Below are 21,320 nucleotides of genomic sequence, written 5' to 3' on the forward strand. Positions count from 1 at the left end.
AAATCATGAAATATAATTAATATAGGATAAAGAACACTTACCCCAATTTTTTCCCTTGAAAATCGCCCAAAAATCGCCTAAACCGAGCTCCCCAAACTCAAAAAAGAGTAAAATGGCTAAACTCTCCGTTTTATGGGGTTTCTGGCATTTTCGAGCGCCACAGGTAGTGTGGGGTGCTGCCCGTGGCGCAGTTTCTAGAACACCAATAATTCCCAGCGCCAGGGCTAGCGCCCCACGCTACCCTGGGCGCTGGCGGCTATGAAAAATCCTTCCCGACACAAAAATGGGTATAACTCTCTCATACGATGTCCGAATTCGATGATTCTTTTTGCTATGGTTCCAAAATTTCAATACAGATCTAATGCTTCCATCAAAACTGAATTTGGAATTCATTTGCTTAATGGGATACCACTTATTCTTGAAGAAACGACGTCGAACGTTCTTGAAATGCCAAAATTAAATTCCGTTGACCACTCGAAATCCACCAGAGGTCCTCGCGATCTCAAGCAAATATACCAACAAGTTCTAAAATATTATACGGACTTACTCGGGGTCTCATATCACGTCAAACGACGCTGAAATTATAATTCACACCTCGATTCGATCTTTTGAGTTTCCAAACTTTTTAATTTACAAATCTTGTGCCAAAACATGTTAAATAAATACGGAATAACTTTAAATTTGGCACGCAAGTCATAAATGACATAACAGAGCTATTCCAATTTCCAGAATTGAATTCCGACCCCGATATCAAAAAGTCAACCCCGTGGTCAAACTTAAAAATCTTTAGTCTTTAAATTACTAGTTTCCGTTAAATGGCCATAACTTGAGCTAGGGACCTCCAAATTAAATTTTGGGCATATGCCCAAGTTTCAAATCATGAGACGGAGCTACCGGAACTGTCAAAATATTGATCCGGGTCCGTTTGCTTAAAATGTTGACCAAAGTCAACTCAGTTCAGTTTAAAGGCTCTATTTCACATTTTAATCCATTTTTTCACATAAAAACTTTCCGGAAAATTTTACGGACTGCGCACGCAAGTCGAGGAATGATAAATGGTACTCGAGATCTTAGAACACATAATTACTTATTAAATTTAGAGACGACATTTTGGGTCATCACATTCTCCACCTCTAAAACAAACGTTCGTCCTCGAACGGAGTTAGACAAAAAATACCTAAGCTGGAGAAAAGGTGTGGATATTTACTCCACATGTCCGACTCGGACTCTCAGGTAGATGCCTCTATCGGCTGACCTCTCAATTGCACCTGAATTGACGGATAACTCTTAGACCTCAACTGTCGGACCTGACGGGCTAGAAAAGCCACCGGCTCCTCCTCATAAGTCAAATCTTTGTCCAATTGGACTGAGTTGAAATATAACACATGAGACGGATCACCATGATATTTTCGGAGTATAAACACATGGAACACCGGATGAACCACTGATAATCTAGGTGGTAATGCAAGCATGTAGGCTACTTCACCCACCCTTTCAAGAATTTCAAAGGGTCCGATATACCTAGGGCTCAACTTGCCCTTCTTTCCGAACCTCATTATACCTTTCATAGGTGAAACCCGAAGGAATATTCGTTCTCCAACCATGAATGCAATATCACGAACTTTACGGTCGGCATAACTCTTTTGCCTAGACTGAGCTGTGCGAAGTCGATCCTGAATAATCTTGACCTTATCCAAGGCATCCTGTACCAAAGCGGTACCCAACAACCGAGCCTCTCCCGGTTCAAACCAACCAACTGGCGATCGGCATCGCTTTCCATATAATGCCTCATATGGAACCATCTGAATGCTCGACTGGTAGCTGTTATTATAAGCAAACTCCGCAAGTGGCAAGAAATGATCCTAAGAACCTCCAAAGTCTATAACACAAGCGCAGAGCATATCTTCTAATATCTGAATAGTGCACTATGACTGTCCGTCAGTCTATGGATGAAATGATGTACTCAACTCCACCCTCATGCCTAACTCACGTTGTACATCCCTCCAGAAATGTTAGGTAAACTGTGTACCTCCATCTAAAATAATAGACACGGGCACACCATGAAGGCGGACAATCTCACGAATGTAAATTTCAGCTAACCTCTCTGAAGAATAGGTAACTGCCACTGGAATGAAATGGGCTGACTTGGTCAACTTGTCCACAATGACCCAAACTGCGTCAAATTTTCTCTGAGTCCGTGGGAGCCCAACAACAAAATCCATTGTGATACGCTTCCACTTCCACTCAGGAATTTCTAACTTCTGAAACAAACCACCAGGTCTCTGATGCTCGTACTTAACTTGATGATAATTTAGACACCGAGTTACATGTGCAACTATATCCTTTTTCATTCTCCTCCACCAATAATATTACCGTAAATCTTGATACATTTTGGCGGTACCTGGATGAATAGAATACCTTGAACTGTGTGCTTCTTCAAGAATTAATTCACGAAGCCCATCCACATTAGGCACACAAATACGACCCTGCATTCGCAGAATTCCATCTTCCCCCACATCAACCCGTTTGGCATCACCGTGTCGCACCGTGTCCTTAAGGACAAGTAAGTGAGGATCATCATCTGCCTCTCTCTGATGCGCTTATATAAAGAAGACCGAGCGACTGTACAAGCTAGAACCCGACTGGGTTCTGAAACATCTAACCTCACGAACTGATTAGCCAAAGTCTGAACATCTGCAGCTAATGGCCTCTCACCAACCGAAATATACGCAAGACTGCCCATACTCACAGCCTTTCTACTCAAAGCATCAGCCACCACATTGGCCTTTTCGGGGTGATACAAAATGGTGATATCATAGTCTTTCAACAACTCCAACTATCTCCTCTGCCTCAAATTAAGATCTTTTTGTTTGAACAGATACTGAAGGCTGCGATGATCAGTAAATACCTCACATGAGACACCGTAGAGGTAATGCCTCCAAATCTTCAGCGCATGAACAATGGCTGCCAATTCTAAGTCATGGACAGGATAATTCTTCTTATGAACTTTCAACTTCCGCGTTGCATATGCAATTACCTTGCCATCTTGCATGCAATCTTTTTCTGTCCGTGAAGATCCCACCATACTGCACCAAGCCCAATGTGATATGCGTCATAATATACCGTATACGATCCTGAACCTGTGGGTAATACCGACACTGGCGCCATAGTCAAAGCGGTCTTGAGCTTCTGAAAGCTCAACTCACACTCGTCTGACCATCTGAATGGGACACTTTTCTAGGTTAATCTGGTCTTAATAGTTGTTCATAATCAATTACAGAATTGTCAATTAACTTCATGTTAACAAAAATCTCGTTTCAAACCTTCACAATACTAATAACGAGATGCGAGGCATGAAAACCTCATAATTATTTACCCGAATTAACGAGTCACATTTAACGCCACCTGGGCAGGCACCTACCTCGTAGGTTACAACTCAATATTACAACACGAATTTGGCAAGTATGCAAAGAGAATTTCATACAAATATTTTAAAATAAGCCTAGCAGGCATGACTCCCTATTAGTACTATAGTACAAATTTAATTTCACAAGGGAGGATTTAAACATAAGGGTTTTTATCACAAGGATCTCGTCCTTATATAACTTCCACCGCAGCTCGTAGCCCGGTTTAAATATATCCTTTTATATTAAAATGCGAGGATCTCGTTCTCAGTTTTGAATCACAAGTAATATGCACATTGTACCAATCGAAAATTTCCATTTTCTCCTTTTAAATAACTTTCGTTAAACAAAATCACAACACATAATGAACCCCACACCGGTAGAGCATATAATTTACAATTTGTAATTAATTATTCGGAAATACATCAAAACATACCGAAATAAGTACCAGAAATGCACCTTTAGCCTCACAAATCTTATTAGAGTCCATCATGGAATGATAGGTGTAGTTATCTCCATAAAACCTCCCAACAGAAGTAAACACATAAGTAGATTATAGAATTACGAAGCTCACTCATAATTGGAGCACAATAGGAGGACTCGTCTTTATACTCAGAACCGAATCAAGTTAAGGAAATTATTCCTTTATTTTAAACCGAGGTCTTACCTATAACGACACCATCTGATGTAACGACCTCCACCATACCATAAAACAAATATAATAACGGTTGGGTCTCCACCTCTAGGACGCCTTCTACCCGCTTGTCATCTACCCTTAACTGATCGTGTGGGTGGTGTAGTAACTATAATGGGGCACGTAGCCTGAGTGCTTTGATGAAATATGCCTATCCCAAGTTTGGGACAATATACTCATGATGTTCCTAGTATCGCCGTATTCATAACAACCCTTTTTCGGGTTTGGCTGCTCATATTGAGTCTGTGCCAGATAACTGAGATAACCATTGTAGGAAACTCATGTCAGTGGTGCATTAAAAGAACTTACTAGAGCCCCTCGATTAATCCTATGTGCGAACTGGGCTAGCCGACTGCCCGAGCCCCCGCCTTAATGATTTATACTCGCAGAGTAGAATTCACTGAATCCCCAGAACCTCGAGACGTCTTGGTCTCCTTAGTTTCCTTTTTCCTCACCCCGAACACGTTCTATTATCTTGGCAATTTCTACCACTAGTGGAAATGAAATATCAGCCTGTAGCCCCCGATTCATACAAAATTTTACAATCATAATTGAGTCCTTTAATGATTATGTGGACTCGCTCTCTGGCTGTAGGAAGCAAAGTAGGAATATGACGGGCTAACTTATTGAACCTGATGGCATATTATGACACTGTCATGGTGACCTGACACAATCGTTCAAACCCTATGCGCCATGCATTACGGAGAGTCCGGGAAACAAACTCTTTCAAAAGTATTTCTGAAAACCGAGCCAAGTGGGCGGCGTTGTATTGGATGGTCTGCCCTCTTCATAGGCTTGCCACAGACACCTATGGAGAATTATCTCTCCCAAGGCTAATTTCTTCTTTTCTTATGCTGACTCAACACTGTTGAGCTGACCCATTTCTTAACATACTCTTCGATTCATCTTTGGGGTAAACTTTACCCCTATTTATATACATGATCACAAAAGTAGAGCTCCATACAGACAATTCTTAGTCCAGAATCTTGCCAACCACTGTGCTTCCTCCGAAGCACTCCAAAATCCGTAACCGTGACGTCCACGCTGAGTAGACCTTCAGTAAATTTAAGGTTGTTTCTCTAACTCCTTTGGTACTGAAGTATAAGATTATTATGGAGGCGGACATACTGCAAGTCCCAACATTATTCTCTACAAGATCTCAAGATCTCAGGCCTTAAACACATGTAAATTTTGGGAGAACCTTTCAGTACCACATATATACATTTTAGGCCAAAACTGATATAACACATGACTCGCAATCGATTCATTGATAATGGTCTCCCCTATTCGGCGCGAAGTCATAGTTCACCACATCCGATGGTCTACAATATTAACCTTCAAAACTTGTATAAATCAACCAGATGCCAAGGTATGTTGCACCCCCCACATTATTCACTGGGTGATCTCTTTATACGTCCGTATCTTCAGTCGGAATCACACGTTGAGGCAATGTTTGAGCATCTCTGGCTCCCTCGTAGTTCATCTGCGGCATCACGAATCGTAGACGCACAACTGTTACCGAGTGCACAATGTCATACATGAGTAGATACAAAGGAATATGAGATATAGTTTTCAAGCAAAATCAATGTCGCACGATAAGGAATGAAAGAGGTGATATTGTTCCAAAACTTCATAGCCTCTGAGAGATAAGTACAGACGTCTCCGTACCGATCCTTCAGACTCTACTAAGCTTGCTCGTGACTCGTGAGACCTATGTAACCTAGTGCTCTGATACCAACTGTCACGACCCAAAATTCCCACCTTCGGACCGTGATGGCGCCTAACATTTCACTTGCTAGGCAAGCCAACGTTAAAATAATATTAGCCATTTTAAAACAATTTTTAAATTTATAATAATAAAGAAACAAATGCGGAAGCAAGGTCTGAAATATGGTGAATAATCCATAAAAATAACGGCGTCTAAATACCATCCCAGAATTGGTGTCACAAGTGCACGAGCTTCTAGAATAATAAAAATAAAGGTCTGAATAAAATAAAGCTGTCTGAAAATAAACACACAGCTAAGGTACAGTAGACGGGGACTTCAGAACTGCGAACGTCGTGCAGTTATACCTCAAGTCTCCTCTGAGTAGCTGAAATCCGAGCAAGTCTATGGTACGCTACTGGGATCAACTCTGAAATCTGCGCAAGTAGTGCAGAGTGTAGTATCAGTACAACCAACCCCATGTACTGGTAAGTGCTGAGCCTAACCTCGACGAAATAGTGACGAGGCTAAGACGGTTCACTTACATTAACCTGTACGCAATATTAGTAACAATATCAATAATAGAAATAAATCAGGTAACTCATTTATAATGGTTGAAGCCAACTCATCAGTTATAACCAATTATCATTTCCATAAATTCTGTTGCAGCGTGCAACCCGCTCTCACAATATATTCACATTCAATTCTATTGCAGCGTGCAACCCACTCTCCCAATATTTTCCTTTTAATCAAGTATGTCATATATTTATTTCAATCAAGTATATATATAGACTTTTAAATAAATCTGTTGCGGCGTGCAATCCGATCCCCCAATATTGACTTCTCTATAAGTCTATTGCGGCGTGCAACCCGATCCTCCAATATTAACTTTTTAACAAGTCTGTTGCGGCGTGCAACCCGATCCTCCAATATGGACTTTTAAACAAGTTTGTTGCGGCGTGCAACCCGATCCTTCAATATGGACTTTTAAACAAGTCTGTTGCGGCGTGCAACCCGATCCTCCAATATAGACTTTTAAACAAGTCTGTTGCGGCGTACAACCCGAGCCTCCAATATATTCATTTCAATCAACTCTGTTGCGGCGCGCAACCTGCTCCTCTAATATATTTATTTACCAATTCTTATAGAATAAATTGCCCCAATAAATGCAACAATTAATATAAAATTTTAAAACAACAAGCATTCAATAGTTATGATTTAATTATGAATCAAGCAATGACAATTAGTAATTTATTATAAAAATCGGAGAGAAAATAGACAGTTTAATATTTAATATGCTAAATGTCAAGTAGCAATTAATACACATAAATCAAATAGCATGTAACAATTATTGCAGGAATTCAAGAATTAATATTTGTCAAGGAATAGGAAAGAAATAATTATTATAACAATTAATTCGTGTCTTAGAATAATTTATGATTTTCAAATAATTATGCAAATAATTAATTTGACGACGTATAGACACTCGTCACCTCGCCTATACGTCGTTCACATATATTTCACATAACAAATAATTTAAGGGTTCTATTCCCTCAAGTCAAGGTTAACTACGACACTTACCTCGCTTTGTAAATTCTAATAAATTACTTGACCACAACTTTTACTTTTAAATTTATCTCCAAAAGCTTCAAATCTATTCACAAACAATTCGATATACTCAATACAAATCGTAGGAATTAATTCCATATGAATTTATTAATTTTCCGGATAAAAATCTGAAATTCACTTTAAAAATTGACAGTGGGGCCCACATCTCAAATCTCGAAAAAACTTACGAAATCTGAACACCCATTCCGAGACGAGTCTAACCATACAAAAATTATCAAATTCCGACACCGGATTGACCTTCAAATCTTCGTTTTACATTTTTGGAAGGTTTTGTAAAAATATGATTTTTCTTCCATAAATTTATGGATTTATGATGTAAATGAGTATGGAATCATGAAATATAATCAATATAGGATAAAGAACACTTACCCCAATTTTTTTCCTTGAAAATCGCCTAAACCGAGCTCCCCAAACTCAAAAATGAGTAAAATGGCTAAACTCTCTATTTTATGGGGTTTCTGGCATTTTCGAGCGCCGCAGGTAGTGTGGGGCGCTGCCTGTGGCACAGTTTCCAGAACACCAATAATTTTCAGCGCCAGGGCTAGCGCCCCATGCTACCCTGGGTGCTGGCGGCTATAAAAAATCCTTCCCGACACGAAAATGGGCATAACTCTCTCATACGATATCCGAATTCGATGATTCTTTTTGCTATGGTTCCAAAATTTTAATACGGATCTAATGCTTCCATCAAAGCTGAATTTGAAATTCATTTGCTTAATGGAATACCACTTATTCTTGAAGAAACGACGTCGAACGTTCTTGAAATGCCAAAATTAAATTCCGTTGACCACTCGAAATCCACAAGAGGTCCTCGCGATCTCAACCAAATATACCAACAAGTCCTAAAATATTATACGGACTTACTCGGGGTCTCATATCATGTCAAACGACGCTGAAATTACAATTCACACCTCGATTCGATCTTTTGAGTTTCCAAATTTTTTAATTTACAAATCTTGTGCCAAAATATGTTAAATGAATCCGGAATGACTTTAAATCTGGCACACAAGTCATAAATGACATAACAGAGCTATTCCAATTTCCAAAATTGAATTCTGACCCCGATATCAAAAAGTCAACCCCGTGGTTAAACTTGGAAATTTTTAGTCTTTAAATTACTAGTTTCCGTTAAATGGCCATAACTTGAGCTAGGGACCTTCAAATTAAATTTCGGACATATGCCCAAGTTCCAAATCACGATACGGAGCTACCGAAACTGTCAAAATATTGATCCGGGTCCGTTTGCTCAAAATATTGACCAAAGTCAACTCAGTTAAGTTTAAAGGTTCTGTTTCACATTTTAATCCATTTTTTTCACATGAAAACTTTTCGAAAAATTTTACGGACTGCGCACGTAAGTCGAGGAATGATAAATGGTGCTCGAGGTCTTAGAATACATAATTACTTATTAAATTTAGAGATGATATTTTGGGTCATCACATTATGTATTATTCAAACAGACTATGTATTTATTTTATTTCCGTTTTGTATACTCTATTCTTAGAAGTTCATGATTTGTACTACCAGGTCTTGGGGAGATGTATCTGTTTTAGATATTTTTTTTTAATTAATTTTATTAAAATTGGATAGTTGAAAATTGGCTTACCTAACGGGTTGGATTAGGTGCCATCACGACTAGTGGAATTTTTGGGTCGTGACAAAATGCTCTCCAAAGAAAAATTTGATCTTGAGAATATTATGATACTCGTCGATAATGGAGGAATAGAAGCCTTGAAATTGAAAAGAAATGTTCTAATGAAGAAAGTGACCGATTTAGAGTACTCAGTTGTGCTTGATGCTAAATTTCGGAAGAAGATGTAGATTTTCATATGTGTGATATTTGGGATATTTTTTTATGTTCTTTGGATCATCGGAAAATGATATGTAATGTTAGTATTATTGTGGCTTAATTGTTGTCTTTTATTATGTAATGAAGCATTATGTTTATGTACAAGGATTTAATGAAGTCATTGTCGTTCATTTGTTGTGTCTATGTTCGACCCCTTTGAGCTACTAGAACATTCTGACATTGTCTTTTATTGTCTTTTGTTATGATTCGACCCCTTTGAGCTACTAGGATTTAATGAAGTCATTGCCGTTCATTTGAATGTTTGTGTCAATGACTTAGTTTATTTGCTGTGATAATTAGTTTGGTGTTGTCAAATAGGTGTCTAAGTAAACTGATATGGAGTTGTGAAGTATTTGAGAAATGACTATTATAACTGAATCATATTAGCTGTCCTTCTTTTTCTTCATCTTCTTAATTTTATTTTCTGCCAAAGCCAATATATTTTCTAAATTTGTTCTATTCATTTTCTTTTTAATTATCTTTCTTAAGTTTTTCTCTTCCTTCTTTCTTCCTTTCTTAACATAAAGATCTTACTTCGATAATAATATACGTTAATATATACAAAATGTATATAAAAAAATATATTGAAATATACAAAAAATATACATAAAAAATACATCTTCAATTAAGATGACACTTAGACATGTGAAATATACATAAAAAATATATCTTAAATTTAATTAAGATGGCATATAAATATACAAAAAAATATACATAAAAAATACATTAAAAAAATATACATAAAAAATACATCCTGAATTAAAATGGCACTTGACATATAAAATATATTTGAAATATATATTAAAAATACATCTTAAAATAAGATGACACTTCACAAATAAATATACAACAATTATATACATAAAAATATATTTTGAGAATTAAAGTGATACTTGATATACAAAGTATAAAAGGCGTATAAATCAATACATCTTGAATTTAGGTGGCATTCACAAATGCATCAGATTTTAAAAAATGGAGTGAATAAGATGAATGTTGGGCTTAATTTTTGTAATATGCTAATAATGAAAAAAAGTGCTCTTTATGGAATAAATAATAAATGATGTTATTTTTAAATAATAGTTAAAAAAGGATAAGTGCGTAAAAAACTCTTTTTTTTTCCTTTAATTTTTGTTTATACCTCACTCGCACTCTTAGCTTTGATATGGTACTTATGTGATACTGAAAAAGTGTACAAGGATCAATATGCGAGTCTAATTAATAACATTTACATTTGTACCATGTTTCTCGTTTACTATCATTTTCTAAGTTCAATTATTCAATTGAGGAATTACATTATTCAAATTGATCGACCATTATAGCTTATGAGGGTCTACTGAATCGACGTGTAATATAGTTTTGAACATTCATTTAGTAAATCGAAAATTGTAGATTTAAAAAGTAAACCAAATATTATAGTTACTGGCTTACCGCTAATCTTAAGATTAAAACATAATAAAGAAGTAATAGCAGTTGTTAAAAAAAAAGAAGTACTAGCAGTTGTTGATCCGCCCAACTCATGATTTTAAAATTTCACGATTGGATAGGTTTTATTGATCGATCCTTTTATCTGAATTAATTTACTACTCATGTGAAGTTCATGGAGGTTACTGAATAAATTTCTTAGTCTAATTTAGGATGTTAATCAATTTTGAAAAATAAAAAAATAATTTAAATCAGTATTTTGAAAATGCTATCAAAATGTATAAAGACTATCTTATAATTTATGTTGATTTCATTATTCTCACGACCACATCCTTCATTTTAAAGCTTTACTTTTATTGCGGAGAATTTTACCTACAAATGAAAGCTCCATCTCCTCACTCTATATTCTGAATTAGGGGTTTTGAAATGAATTATTTACACAGGAATACCTTGTTATCTAGCTTGTAAGCAAATTCTATTTGTTTTTTTACCGCTTTCGATAGTAGGCTTTATTTTTCAACTGTAGTGAAAGTAACAATTAACCTTATAAGTCGTTGGTCGATACTGAATTATATACTTATGATAGTGTAAAATATTACGATTAAACCAAAATACAAAAAAGAAGAAGATAGTACATCCTAGTTATCAGCAATCTTAATATTAAGAAATTGTATTTTAATTAATAAGAAAAACTAAAGTAGTATTTTGATTGGCGAAGCGCAGTTCAAACTTTAAACTGATTTTCAAGTTTGTAATTTCCATTTCCACAATCCTTTACGTCTATTTACAGTCTTAGCCCTCTCAAACACTGGACAAATACTAACAAATCTAAGGGTATAATTGTCATATCATTAACGTTGTTTCTACGGCACATATCCCTATCCACTAATTCCCCAATTGGCCCTCTCTCTTTATCTCTTTTGCCGATTTGAGAAAAATTACAGTTTCAACATTAGGGTTTTCCAATTGCCCTCGAAATTCATCAAATTTACGCCCATACACTGTTCCTCTCGTTCTTCATCTTCTCTCTGCATCTTCTGGGTAGCAACTTATATAATTTACATATCTATATTATTGTAGCTCAGCTATTAATTATGGCCATTTTTGGGTCCTAATTAGATCTCTTCAACAACTGAATAATTGCAGCAGCATATTTCAGGTAAAGATAAAACCCCTTTTAGTTTTCTTGGGTTTTTAATTTGTTCTTGTTTGTGTTACTCTGTATTTGAATGAAGCAGAATGCATATTAAAGGTTTTATTTCTGGGTATGTGATATTCTTCGAGTTTGACCCTATGTTGATGACCAATCAACATTGTTTAAACTCATGATGAACTGTCACTTTGGAGCTAATTTTAGCTTTCTTAAGCTACATTCTGTTATTTGTCGATGGCTATGTAGTTTTAGAAATGTATACTTTTGCAGAGATGACTAGGGTATATGCAAGTATTAGAATTTGAATTGACGTTACTAGGTGATTTCTTCCCATGTGCCTAAAACTTGGTTGGTAGAGTTACTCGGTATCTATGCTAATGGGAGTTACCAGGTACCCAATGGAATAATCGAGGTGTGGGCAAGCTGGCTTAAACACCACCGTCATTACAAAAAATAGAATTTGAAATGATTTTTGCTTGTTGTGTTTTCTTGTTATTGAGTTTTTGAGTGATGAGCAATTGATCATTTTTCCTGTGTCAATTGGTAGATATTTGAAATTGGATTTCCAATAGCACATTTGGAAAATTTGGCAACTTCAAAGAAAAATGAGTGATCATAGTTGAGGGGTTTAGCAACGAGGTTGAAGCTATTTCGATGTGTGTAGAGTTATGGGGGATCATGTAATGGAATCAGCTCACGAGATAGTAGGATTGGGACCTGATTCAAATGGTCAGCAGTTTACAGCAGTACCCGGTTCAAATGGGGTGTTGATTGACCAACCTTTAGCAATTGGGCAAGAGTTCCCGGATGTTGATGCTTGTAGAAGGACTTTGAAAGAGATAGCTATAGCATTGCATTTTGAAATTCGAATAGTGAAATCAGATAGGAGTAGATTCATAGCTAAGTGCTCCAAAGAAGGTTGTCCATGGCGTGTTCATGTGGCAAAATGTCCTGGAGTTCCTACATTTACGATTAGGACCCTTCACGGTGAGCATACGTGTGAAGGGGTTCAGAGCCTTCACCATCAGCAAGCATCAGTGGGTTGGGTTGCAAGATCAGTGGAATCACGGGTGAGGGATAATCCTCAGTATAAACCAAAGGAGATTTTGCAGGATATTCGAAGTCAGCATGGGGTTGCTGTGTCTTATATGCAAGCATGGCGAGGAAAGGAGCGCAGCATGGCTGCCCTACATGGAACCTTTGAAGAAGGTTACCAGCTTCTTCCTGCATATTGTGAACAGATAAGGAAGACTAATCCAGGGAGCATTGCATCAGTTGCCACAGGACAGGAAAATTGTTTCCAGCGATTGTTTGTCTCATATCGTGCAGCAATTTATGGATTTTTAAATGCTTGCCGGCCACTTTTGGAACTTGATAGAGTGCATTTAAAAGGAAAGTACCTGGGTATGTTATTTTGTGCTGCAGCCGTTGATGCTAATGATACGTTGTTTCCTTTGGCGATAGCTGTTGTCGATGTGGAAAGTGATGAGAACTGGATGTGGTTTATGTCTGAGCTCCGCAAACTTCTGGGTGTAAATACTGACAGTATGCCCAGACTTACTATACTGTCTGAGAGATCAGCGGGTATGGTTGAGGCAGTCGAGACTCATTTTCCAAATGCATTTCATGGTTTTTGCCTACGCTATATCAGTGAGAACTTTCGAGATACTTTTAAGAACTCAAAGTTAGTTAATATATTTTGGAATGCAGTATATGCACTTACCGCAGCTGAATTTGAGAGCAAAGTCTCCGAGATGGTTGAGGTTTCACAAGATGTCCTACAATGGTTTCATCATTTCAATCCACAGCACTGGGCTGTTGCATATTTTGAAGGATTACGATATGGTCATTTTTCTTTGGGGATAACGGAAGTGTTGTATAATTGGGCACTGGAGTGTCACGAGCTTCCTATTGTGCAGATGATGGAGCATATCCGCCAACAGATGATATCATGGTCTGACGATCGCCGTAACATGGGCATGAGGTTGGCCTCAATACTCGTTCCATCTGCTGAAAAGAGGATTTCAGAAGCAATTGCTGATGCTCGCTGCTATAAAGTTCTACGAGCAAATGAAATTGAATTTGAGATCGTATCAACTGAGAGGACAAATATTGTGGACATACGAAGTCGTGTGTGCTCATGTCGCCGTTGGCAACTCTATGGTGTGCCGTGTGCACATGCTGCTGCTGCACTTATTTCTTGTGGACAGAATGCCCAGTTATTTGCTGAGCCTTGTTTCACAGTCCACAGTTATCGTGAAACCTACTCACAGATGATATATCCAATTCCTGATAGGAGTCTTTGGAAAGAGACTGGTGAGGGTACAGAAGGTGGAGGAGCAAAAGTTGATATTCTAATTCGGCCACCAAAAACCCGACGACCACCTGGCCGGCCCAAAAAGAAGGTTCTTCGGATAGAAAGTTTAAAGCGTCCAAAGAGAGTAGTTCAATGTGGTCGCTGCCATATGTTGGGACATTCTCAGAAAAAATGTTCTTTGCCTGGTTAATCCTTGGTTAGTTGTCAGTTCTCTTTGCTCATTGAGAAATTTTCATAGAAGAGTTTTATGCTGTATGTATTTAGTAACGGCTTAGTAATGAGGTTTTTACTTGGTCTCTACCTTATCAGTTCACTAGTTGTCCTTGAATATATCTCAGGAACATGTTGTGTACCTTGTATTGTATAACTGTATAACTAGTTGAGTTTCCATGGAATTGTACCAATGAAAGCCTTTTTCATGTGGTGGTTTCTCTTTATCTAAGCTTGGGTTTCGGATACCCGATGCTTAAAGGAAAAAAAAGAAGAGAATTCAGTGGTCTCTGGTGCTGAGTTTCTTAAGAGCTTCTTCATTGGCCATAGTCTGGTTCAATGTCTGTATGATAACATATGGCCTATCTTATATGATAGGAGATTTTTACAGCGACTTCCCTATCAGTTTCTGATAGTGAATTTGATGGAGTTTGGTATTGATCCCAAGAGTAAAGGCGAGGCTAGTGTCTGGACCTTGCGACTTGAGAAAGCAAGAGCAACTCGATGAAACATAGATTATACAGAAGCTTCGTAGCCTCTATTTTGTGCAGATTAGAACAGTATCTTGCTTCGCGGATGGCATTCGAATGCACCCCCCACCCCCAAAGGCCTCGTTTTGCCTGTAGAATGAATGTGAAAAGCAGAATCCTCAGAATCGTAGTATGATTCTGATTCCTGACGAAATGAATAGATAAAAGATCGGGATAGCCGGGATGACCTATTTCAAGATCAGATGATCCACCTCTTTGTCCAACTCCCCCAAACCAACCCAAGAACAAAAAAAAATCCAAAGAAAAAGAAAACCAAATTGTAATCCAGCAGTAGTTTACTTAAGTAGTTTCGGTTTAATCTGCCATTAAAAATTTATTCATTAGAGTCTTGATATGCATTTCCATTTATGAAGAAGAAAAAGGATTTAATTGAGCTGCAAGTCTGCAACAATAAAGACAGTGTCGCAGTTTCTATCTCTAATTTGACAGCTAATGATTAACGTAAATGCGTAATTTACCAGCAGTAAAAAGTTGACACTATTGACATCTAGAGACGAGAATTCTAGGATCATGAATGAGCCAGAGTTCATAATCAAGGAGAAACTTAGTGGAAATTGACATATAATATGCAATTTTGTTTGAACCAAAATTTATGTATGATTAATCTGTAAGGGCATGGGATCTTTACAAGTCACCCTACCTAGTGTATCCTATCAACACAAACACCGTTGAGAAACAACACTAAAAGACCTAAGTACACAACAATGAAATTTAAAACCTAGTACCCTGTATTTTTGTAGTTGAATAATCAAGAAGCTCTTGCATTTCTCCCATTTCTTTTACTGATGGCTTCACATAACCTGCAAGGCAAAGTATCTAGACTTGCTGCTCGGGTCTTTCTATAGTTTCCAAGCACACCACATCTTCTCCATGCATGATACTCTGCATAAGCTACCGGATCATTAGCAACGGCCTTAACATAGGAAGCCAGTTCCTCCAAAGAGCTAAACTTGCTTCCATCAATTATTGAATGTGGAGGTACAAAATCCCAGACATTCGCGGCACCAAAATAAATGGGGACTGCGCCAGAGTCCAGTGCATAAAACAACTTTTCTGTTACATAACTCTTTGTCCTGGTGTTCTCAATCGCAAGGACAAACTTGTAATGTGACATAGCGCAATGTAAATGGTCCCACCATTTGGGTGCTTCTTTAAAATCCTTGATGCACTCAGGATAGAGGGAGAGCGCCTTGTCTAGACCTCCAACATTATTGAGGCACTTGCCAAATGAATGGGAAGGTAGCAAGCTGAGTAGACGTTTGGCAAGCTGGTTTCTTTGAGGAAGACAACGTGATGATGACCAATAAACAAGAGTATCCTACAAATTTACAAATCGCTAGAGATTATAACAAGCACTTAAAAGAATGAGCAAGTAATATCATCATGCTCAATGATTGAATATTCTACATGCAAATTTAGGGAAAAAGTGGCCTTTCACTTACATTGTTCTTAGAAGGCGAAAGGTGATAGTTTCGATTATTATGAAAAAGTGAACCAGCATAGGTTGACTGGACATCATCTTTTGCATGATAGCTAATAAATATATCCTCATACCCTGATTTCTTTCTACCAGCTTCAAGATCCATGTATACACGCAATGGATCACCTTGACGTCTCTGAAAAGGAAAATAACAATTGTGAGGAGACTGCAGAGAAGAAAATGATGCTTGTGGCGTGTGCAACAAGAAAGCAAAAGTTCAACGTAATTTAGATTTGCAGTGGGGGTCTCAGCAAAGAAGGTGGATAATTCTCCCTTCCCTTTCGATGCAGAGGCTTAAAGAAGAGGGTGATGGAATAGCCCAGAGACTGATGCAGAAATAACAGCTCTAAGATATATTTCGGGTAATAAGAGTCAACAATGTGTTTTCCAACAGAGACTAATCTTTCAGCAAAATCAGCATTTTAAGAAAGAAACTTAAGAAGAATATACTATAATAATGGTCAGAAGAAAGCAAAGATTCAACAGGCAATTCCCAAATGATGAAACCCAGGAAATGAGAATATGCAGACGATACAAGAAAATAAGGAATAGAAAATTTACTGATTGACTAAGGAACTTCAAAACCATAACAAAAACAAAGGGTATTATTTAGATCCTGTTACATGGCTGCAATCTATCCACCTGTTACATCAACATCTATGAGAACAAATAGCTATGTTCCATGTCCTAACAAGCTGCTAACAACTACCCTTGCATTTAACATCCTAACACCCTATTAGAGCAAACATAACGTAAATAACTTCTAATCTTCAAGAAGCTATATAACTGAACATAAAGCAGGAAAGCAGGATCCAAAACATTATAGTCATACACAACAACAACAACAAACCCAGTGTAATCCCATAAGTGGGGTCTGGGGAGGGTAGTGTGTACGCAGGGGTGGACCTACATTGGGGGGAGGGGGGTCACCGGAACCCGTTAACCTCGGCAAAAAGATTATATATTTTTCATATATATCTATATATACAGTAATGACCCCTTAAATATTTTACGCGGCCCCCTAAAAGAACAAAAAACGGGACAGAGGCACTGGTTTGCAGGAGTGCTAAGTACCTACACTCTCTTGATGACCCAGGTTCGAATCTAGGGTCCTACAACTTAATTTTTTTATTTTATTTTTAAAATGGTGCCCCCGTGATACTCAAATCCTAGGTCCGCCTCTGTGTGTACGCAGACCTTACCCCTACCTTAGGTTGTTTCCGATAGACCCTAGGCTCAAGGATCAGTGAAAATAAAGCAACAAACACATAGTCTACACCAGTGTTTTGGATAGCGTGAGGCGAAAAATAGCGATGAGGGCCCGCTTCACTGAGGCGAGAAGCGAAGCGCTCACCTTTTTGATGTGAAGCGACAATATATACTAAAAATTAAAATATTAAATTTAAGGAGAAAATTTCAGGTTTGAAGTTCTCTGCCTCTGCCCGTGAAGGAATTGAAAAAACAGAACCAAAAAAAAAAAAAAAAGAGAAGAAGAAAAAGGAAGGAAGAAAGAATGAAAGAAAGAAAAAGCTCTCTGCTGCTTTCAAAAACAACAGAGCAAAAAATAAAAGAAGAAGAGAAGAAGAAGAAAAAGGAAGAAAGAAAGAAAGGAAGGAGAAAGAAAAAAAATGGCAGAAACTCGAAGGGGAAGAAGAAAGAAGATGAAGAGAAGCATACCTGATGAAGAAGCTTGAAGAAGAAAGAACAATCACTGATGGTCTGCTGTGGCTGGGTCGACTTGAAGGAGAAAGAAGAAGAAATAGCTGAAAGCCCTAATCGCTGGTCTTTTTCTTTTTCTACTGCCTTTTTCTTTCTTTTTTTCAAAAAGCGACGCCACAGGTCGCCTCTCGCTACACAGGCAGAGGCGCTCACCTTTTTGAATCGCAACGCAACAGAGGCAAATATCGCTGGAGGCTCGCATCGCATCGCCTCACGCTATTACCGCTGAGGGGAGAGCTATTTACAACACTGGTCTACACCAAACTCTAATTTTGCGAAGAGTAGGTCTAAGAGGAGCATTATACATGCTCAGTTCACATCAATGTATATATAAACTTTAACTAATTGGTTACTTGAAACAAGAGGTCGCAAAAACACTAAGAAATCAAATAGTTAGATATGTCATAGAGTACATATGGTACAGCAGACAATATTTTTGGGTTTACCTGCTACAATTGATTGGAAAAAGTTGACCACTTTATACAAAAATAAGTCTTAAACTAAGATAGAATCATGAACTACTAGTAAGAATTAAGAAATCATTGGGTCCGAAGTACTTTTTACTAAGAGCACTTCATTTTATCCATAATGCAAGTCGGATAGTCCTGCTGCCATTATAAGTAAAGGATACTTTTTTTTCTCATTTTCTCCATACATCAATAACATATATCTGGAGAAAATAAGTGAAACAACCATTGGTTGGTCAACAACACTGCTTTGAGGCTCCATTAGAAAACAATAGTCTGTGACATATGGATGAAAGTAATCAGTGACTGTGGGTTAGTCTATCTGAAAATAAATGGTAAGAGGTTTCATTTTCCATTCCGTGGAAATAAATGTTTCCTAGTTGCAAGCTCCATTGATTGGCTTCAAATATCAGAAATTTAATGTAAAGTACTTGCAAAGAGTTAGCAAAGTAAAGGAATTGAGACTTCAAGATTACATTTCTGGAGATCGACAAATCCACTTTAGTTGGAGAGACCTCATAACGTTAAGACTAACAAGAAGCTAAACATATACAGAGAACAGCAGCATGAAATAGATGATTCAAAATGCTCAGTAATTTCACGTGTATCTATTTCACATAATAAATCGGTCGGATGATGTCTGCAGCATCTAATGGCACTTATATTGTTGATTTTTTAGTATATCGCCTCAAACATTCTAAGGAAAAGAGAACTCTAAATATGCTTGAATTAGAAGCTTGTTAAGCAGCTTAATAGACGGTATGAGATTCGGATCAAAACATGTGAATGCCTGAATTCATCATGCACTAACTTTATAAGAAAGGGTAACGAGGTAGATGGAATATACAAGTTGCAATCCTCTAGGAAAATGATTATTCGCAGTCCATTTCACTCATTCTGTATTGTGACATGTAAGATGACATAAAAAGGTAATTCCATGGGTCTCTCCAGCAAGGCATAAAGAAATCATATGCTGATAACATCAAAGTTCAAATCCTTGACTGATTTTAAGCTACGGCAAATATATTTATCAATCTTAGAATATTAGACATTTACTCATCTATATTTGGAGAAGTGATTTCATTCACACTAAAGCAGCAGAATACTTTCAAGGTTGAAGGAAGATCTTTCGAGCCTGCCTCAAGCCCAAATTAGTTGGGGTTCAGTATATGAGTCTTCAATTTCCATTCTGCTCTATTCAAGCCCATGTCACTCCAACAACAACAACAAACCCAGTGGGGTCTGGGGAGGGTGGTCTGTACCGTACCCCTATACCCTTGGGAGGCAGAGAGGTTGTTTCCGATAGACCCTCTGCTCAGGAAGATGAGAGAATAATAGAAACAAGCAATAACAACAACCCATGTCATTCCAGTACTAAATAATTTACTTTTTTTTTTACAGGAAGTGAAGGTTTTCTAACCCTAGAGTTTCTCTAAATGTCATATTTATTTTACATGGACATACAAATCTCTAACCAGAATAAAAGTACCTAACAAACACCGGAACTTAAGTGTCACAACAACTTAGCCTCATCCAGCTAGATGATCATTTACCTCCACATTGTCATGTTTTGAGCTAAGTCCAACACTGATTCCTAAAGATTGCAGGTGTTTAGAAGCTTAGACAGTAATGAACCAAAATCCAAACGATCAGGCACTACCACGAAGTAGAAAATATAGGTTCATGCAGATGCATTATTAGTATTGATTTCCACAGCTAAAAACTGCTCATTCATGCTTAAGATAAAAGAGCTAATATTGGTTAAGAATAATACCTCAAGAGGAGGAGTAGCAGTCTCAAACAACAAAGCATCAGGCTTATCAGCTAGAACCTCGGATTTAGTCCACAAACAGCTAAGCCCACATCGACAAGAGTACAAATTATCCAAATTATCAGGAATCCAAGTCCACCCTTTAACTAATACACTCACATGATCCATCTTCAGCTCATTACATTTCAATTCACCCTCATCAACTTTTTGCAAAGAACCAGAAGAAGAAGAATTTAACAACAACCCTTTGTGTTTATCCCTGAATTGAGCACAACCCACTTGAGAATCCCATTTCTTGAAAGCACCGAACAAGTTGCTAAACGGGTCGGGCTTGGAAGCTGAGATGGTGGTCAAGATTTGATTTTTAGTTGATGGGATTGAAGAAGCGGTAAGTGGGAAATCAAGAAATCCAGAGAAAAATAGGATGATAAGTGCAAAACCAAACATGATTGTGATTGCAAATGTGTTGACAGATTTCAATTGCATTTTTCAGTTCAAGAATTTACAAAAGAAATCAGCTATTCTTCTCTCTCCCCCTTTGTCACTCAAGGAGAGAGAGAAAGAGGAGTGGGGGTTGTGTAGAAAATCAATTGATTCTGAGAAATGATGTAGGTGTGGTTGAAAGAGCAGTTTCCATCTACCGGTGGTTAGATTAGTAAAGGGTGTTTTGATTATTTTGTTGAAGGAAGGCTAAGCATTCTGTTTGATCCTCTGCTTTCTAGTATGTATAGTTTGGGCTTTTATACTTCAATTCTTGTGTAGGACAGGAATGTCTGATTGATGTCATTGACTGGAACCTCACTTGAAAATTACTATACATGGGGGAAAAACATAAGAGACTAACAATGTAAAAAACTCGTTTTACATGAAAGAACCGGAAAAGAAGAAGACAAATCACCGTTACGAAATTGAATTTGCAGCTATTGTACGACAAATATTTAGTATT

At 37.6% G+C, this 21,320-nt stretch overlaps 2 protein-coding genes across 3 annotated transcripts; one reads left to right on the forward strand and one right to left on the reverse strand.

The window, feature by feature from the left end:
* The first annotated feature begins 11,619 nt into the window (after window positions 1–11,619).
* On the forward strand, window positions 11,620–14,580 carry LOC107823849 (uncharacterized). Its single transcript, XM_016650549.2, has 2 exons — window positions 11,620–11,865; window positions 12,407–14,580. Exon 2 carries the CDS (start codon window positions 12,528–12,530, stop codon window positions 14,364–14,366), a length of 1,839 nt encoding a protein of 612 aa, XP_016506035.1. The 5' UTR covers window positions 11,620–11,865; window positions 12,407–12,527; the 3' UTR covers window positions 14,367–14,580.
* Window positions 14,581–15,509: 929 nt separating this feature from the next.
* On the reverse strand, window positions 15,510–21,189 carry LOC107823850 (alpha-(1,4)-fucosyltransferase-like). Of its 2 annotated transcripts, XM_016650552.2 has the most exons (4): window positions 20,378–20,513; window positions 18,095–18,879; window positions 16,380–16,553; window positions 15,510–16,255 (listed from the first exon to the last, which is right to left on the reverse strand). In XM_016650552.2, the coding sequence occupies exons 2-4, from the start codon at window positions 18,341–18,343 to the stop codon at window positions 15,686–15,688; spliced, it is 993 nt and encodes a 330-aa protein (XP_016506038.1). In that variant the 5' UTR covers window positions 18,344–18,879; window positions 20,378–20,513; the 3' UTR covers window positions 15,510–15,685. The 2 variants fall into 2 exon arrangements, with proteins under 2 accessions (XP_016506038.1, XP_016506037.2); XM_016650551.2 differs by lacking the exon at window positions 18,095–18,879 and having other exon boundaries at window positions 20,378–21,189.
* Between the last annotated feature and the right edge of the window lie 131 nt (window positions 21,190–21,320).

This window comes from Nicotiana tabacum, chromosome 22 (genome assembly GCF_000715075.1).
Source record: "Nicotiana tabacum cultivar K326 chromosome 22, ASM71507v2, whole genome shotgun sequence".
In the NCBI taxonomy this organism is placed as follows: Eukaryota; Viridiplantae; Streptophyta; class Magnoliopsida; order Solanales; family Solanaceae; genus Nicotiana; species Nicotiana tabacum.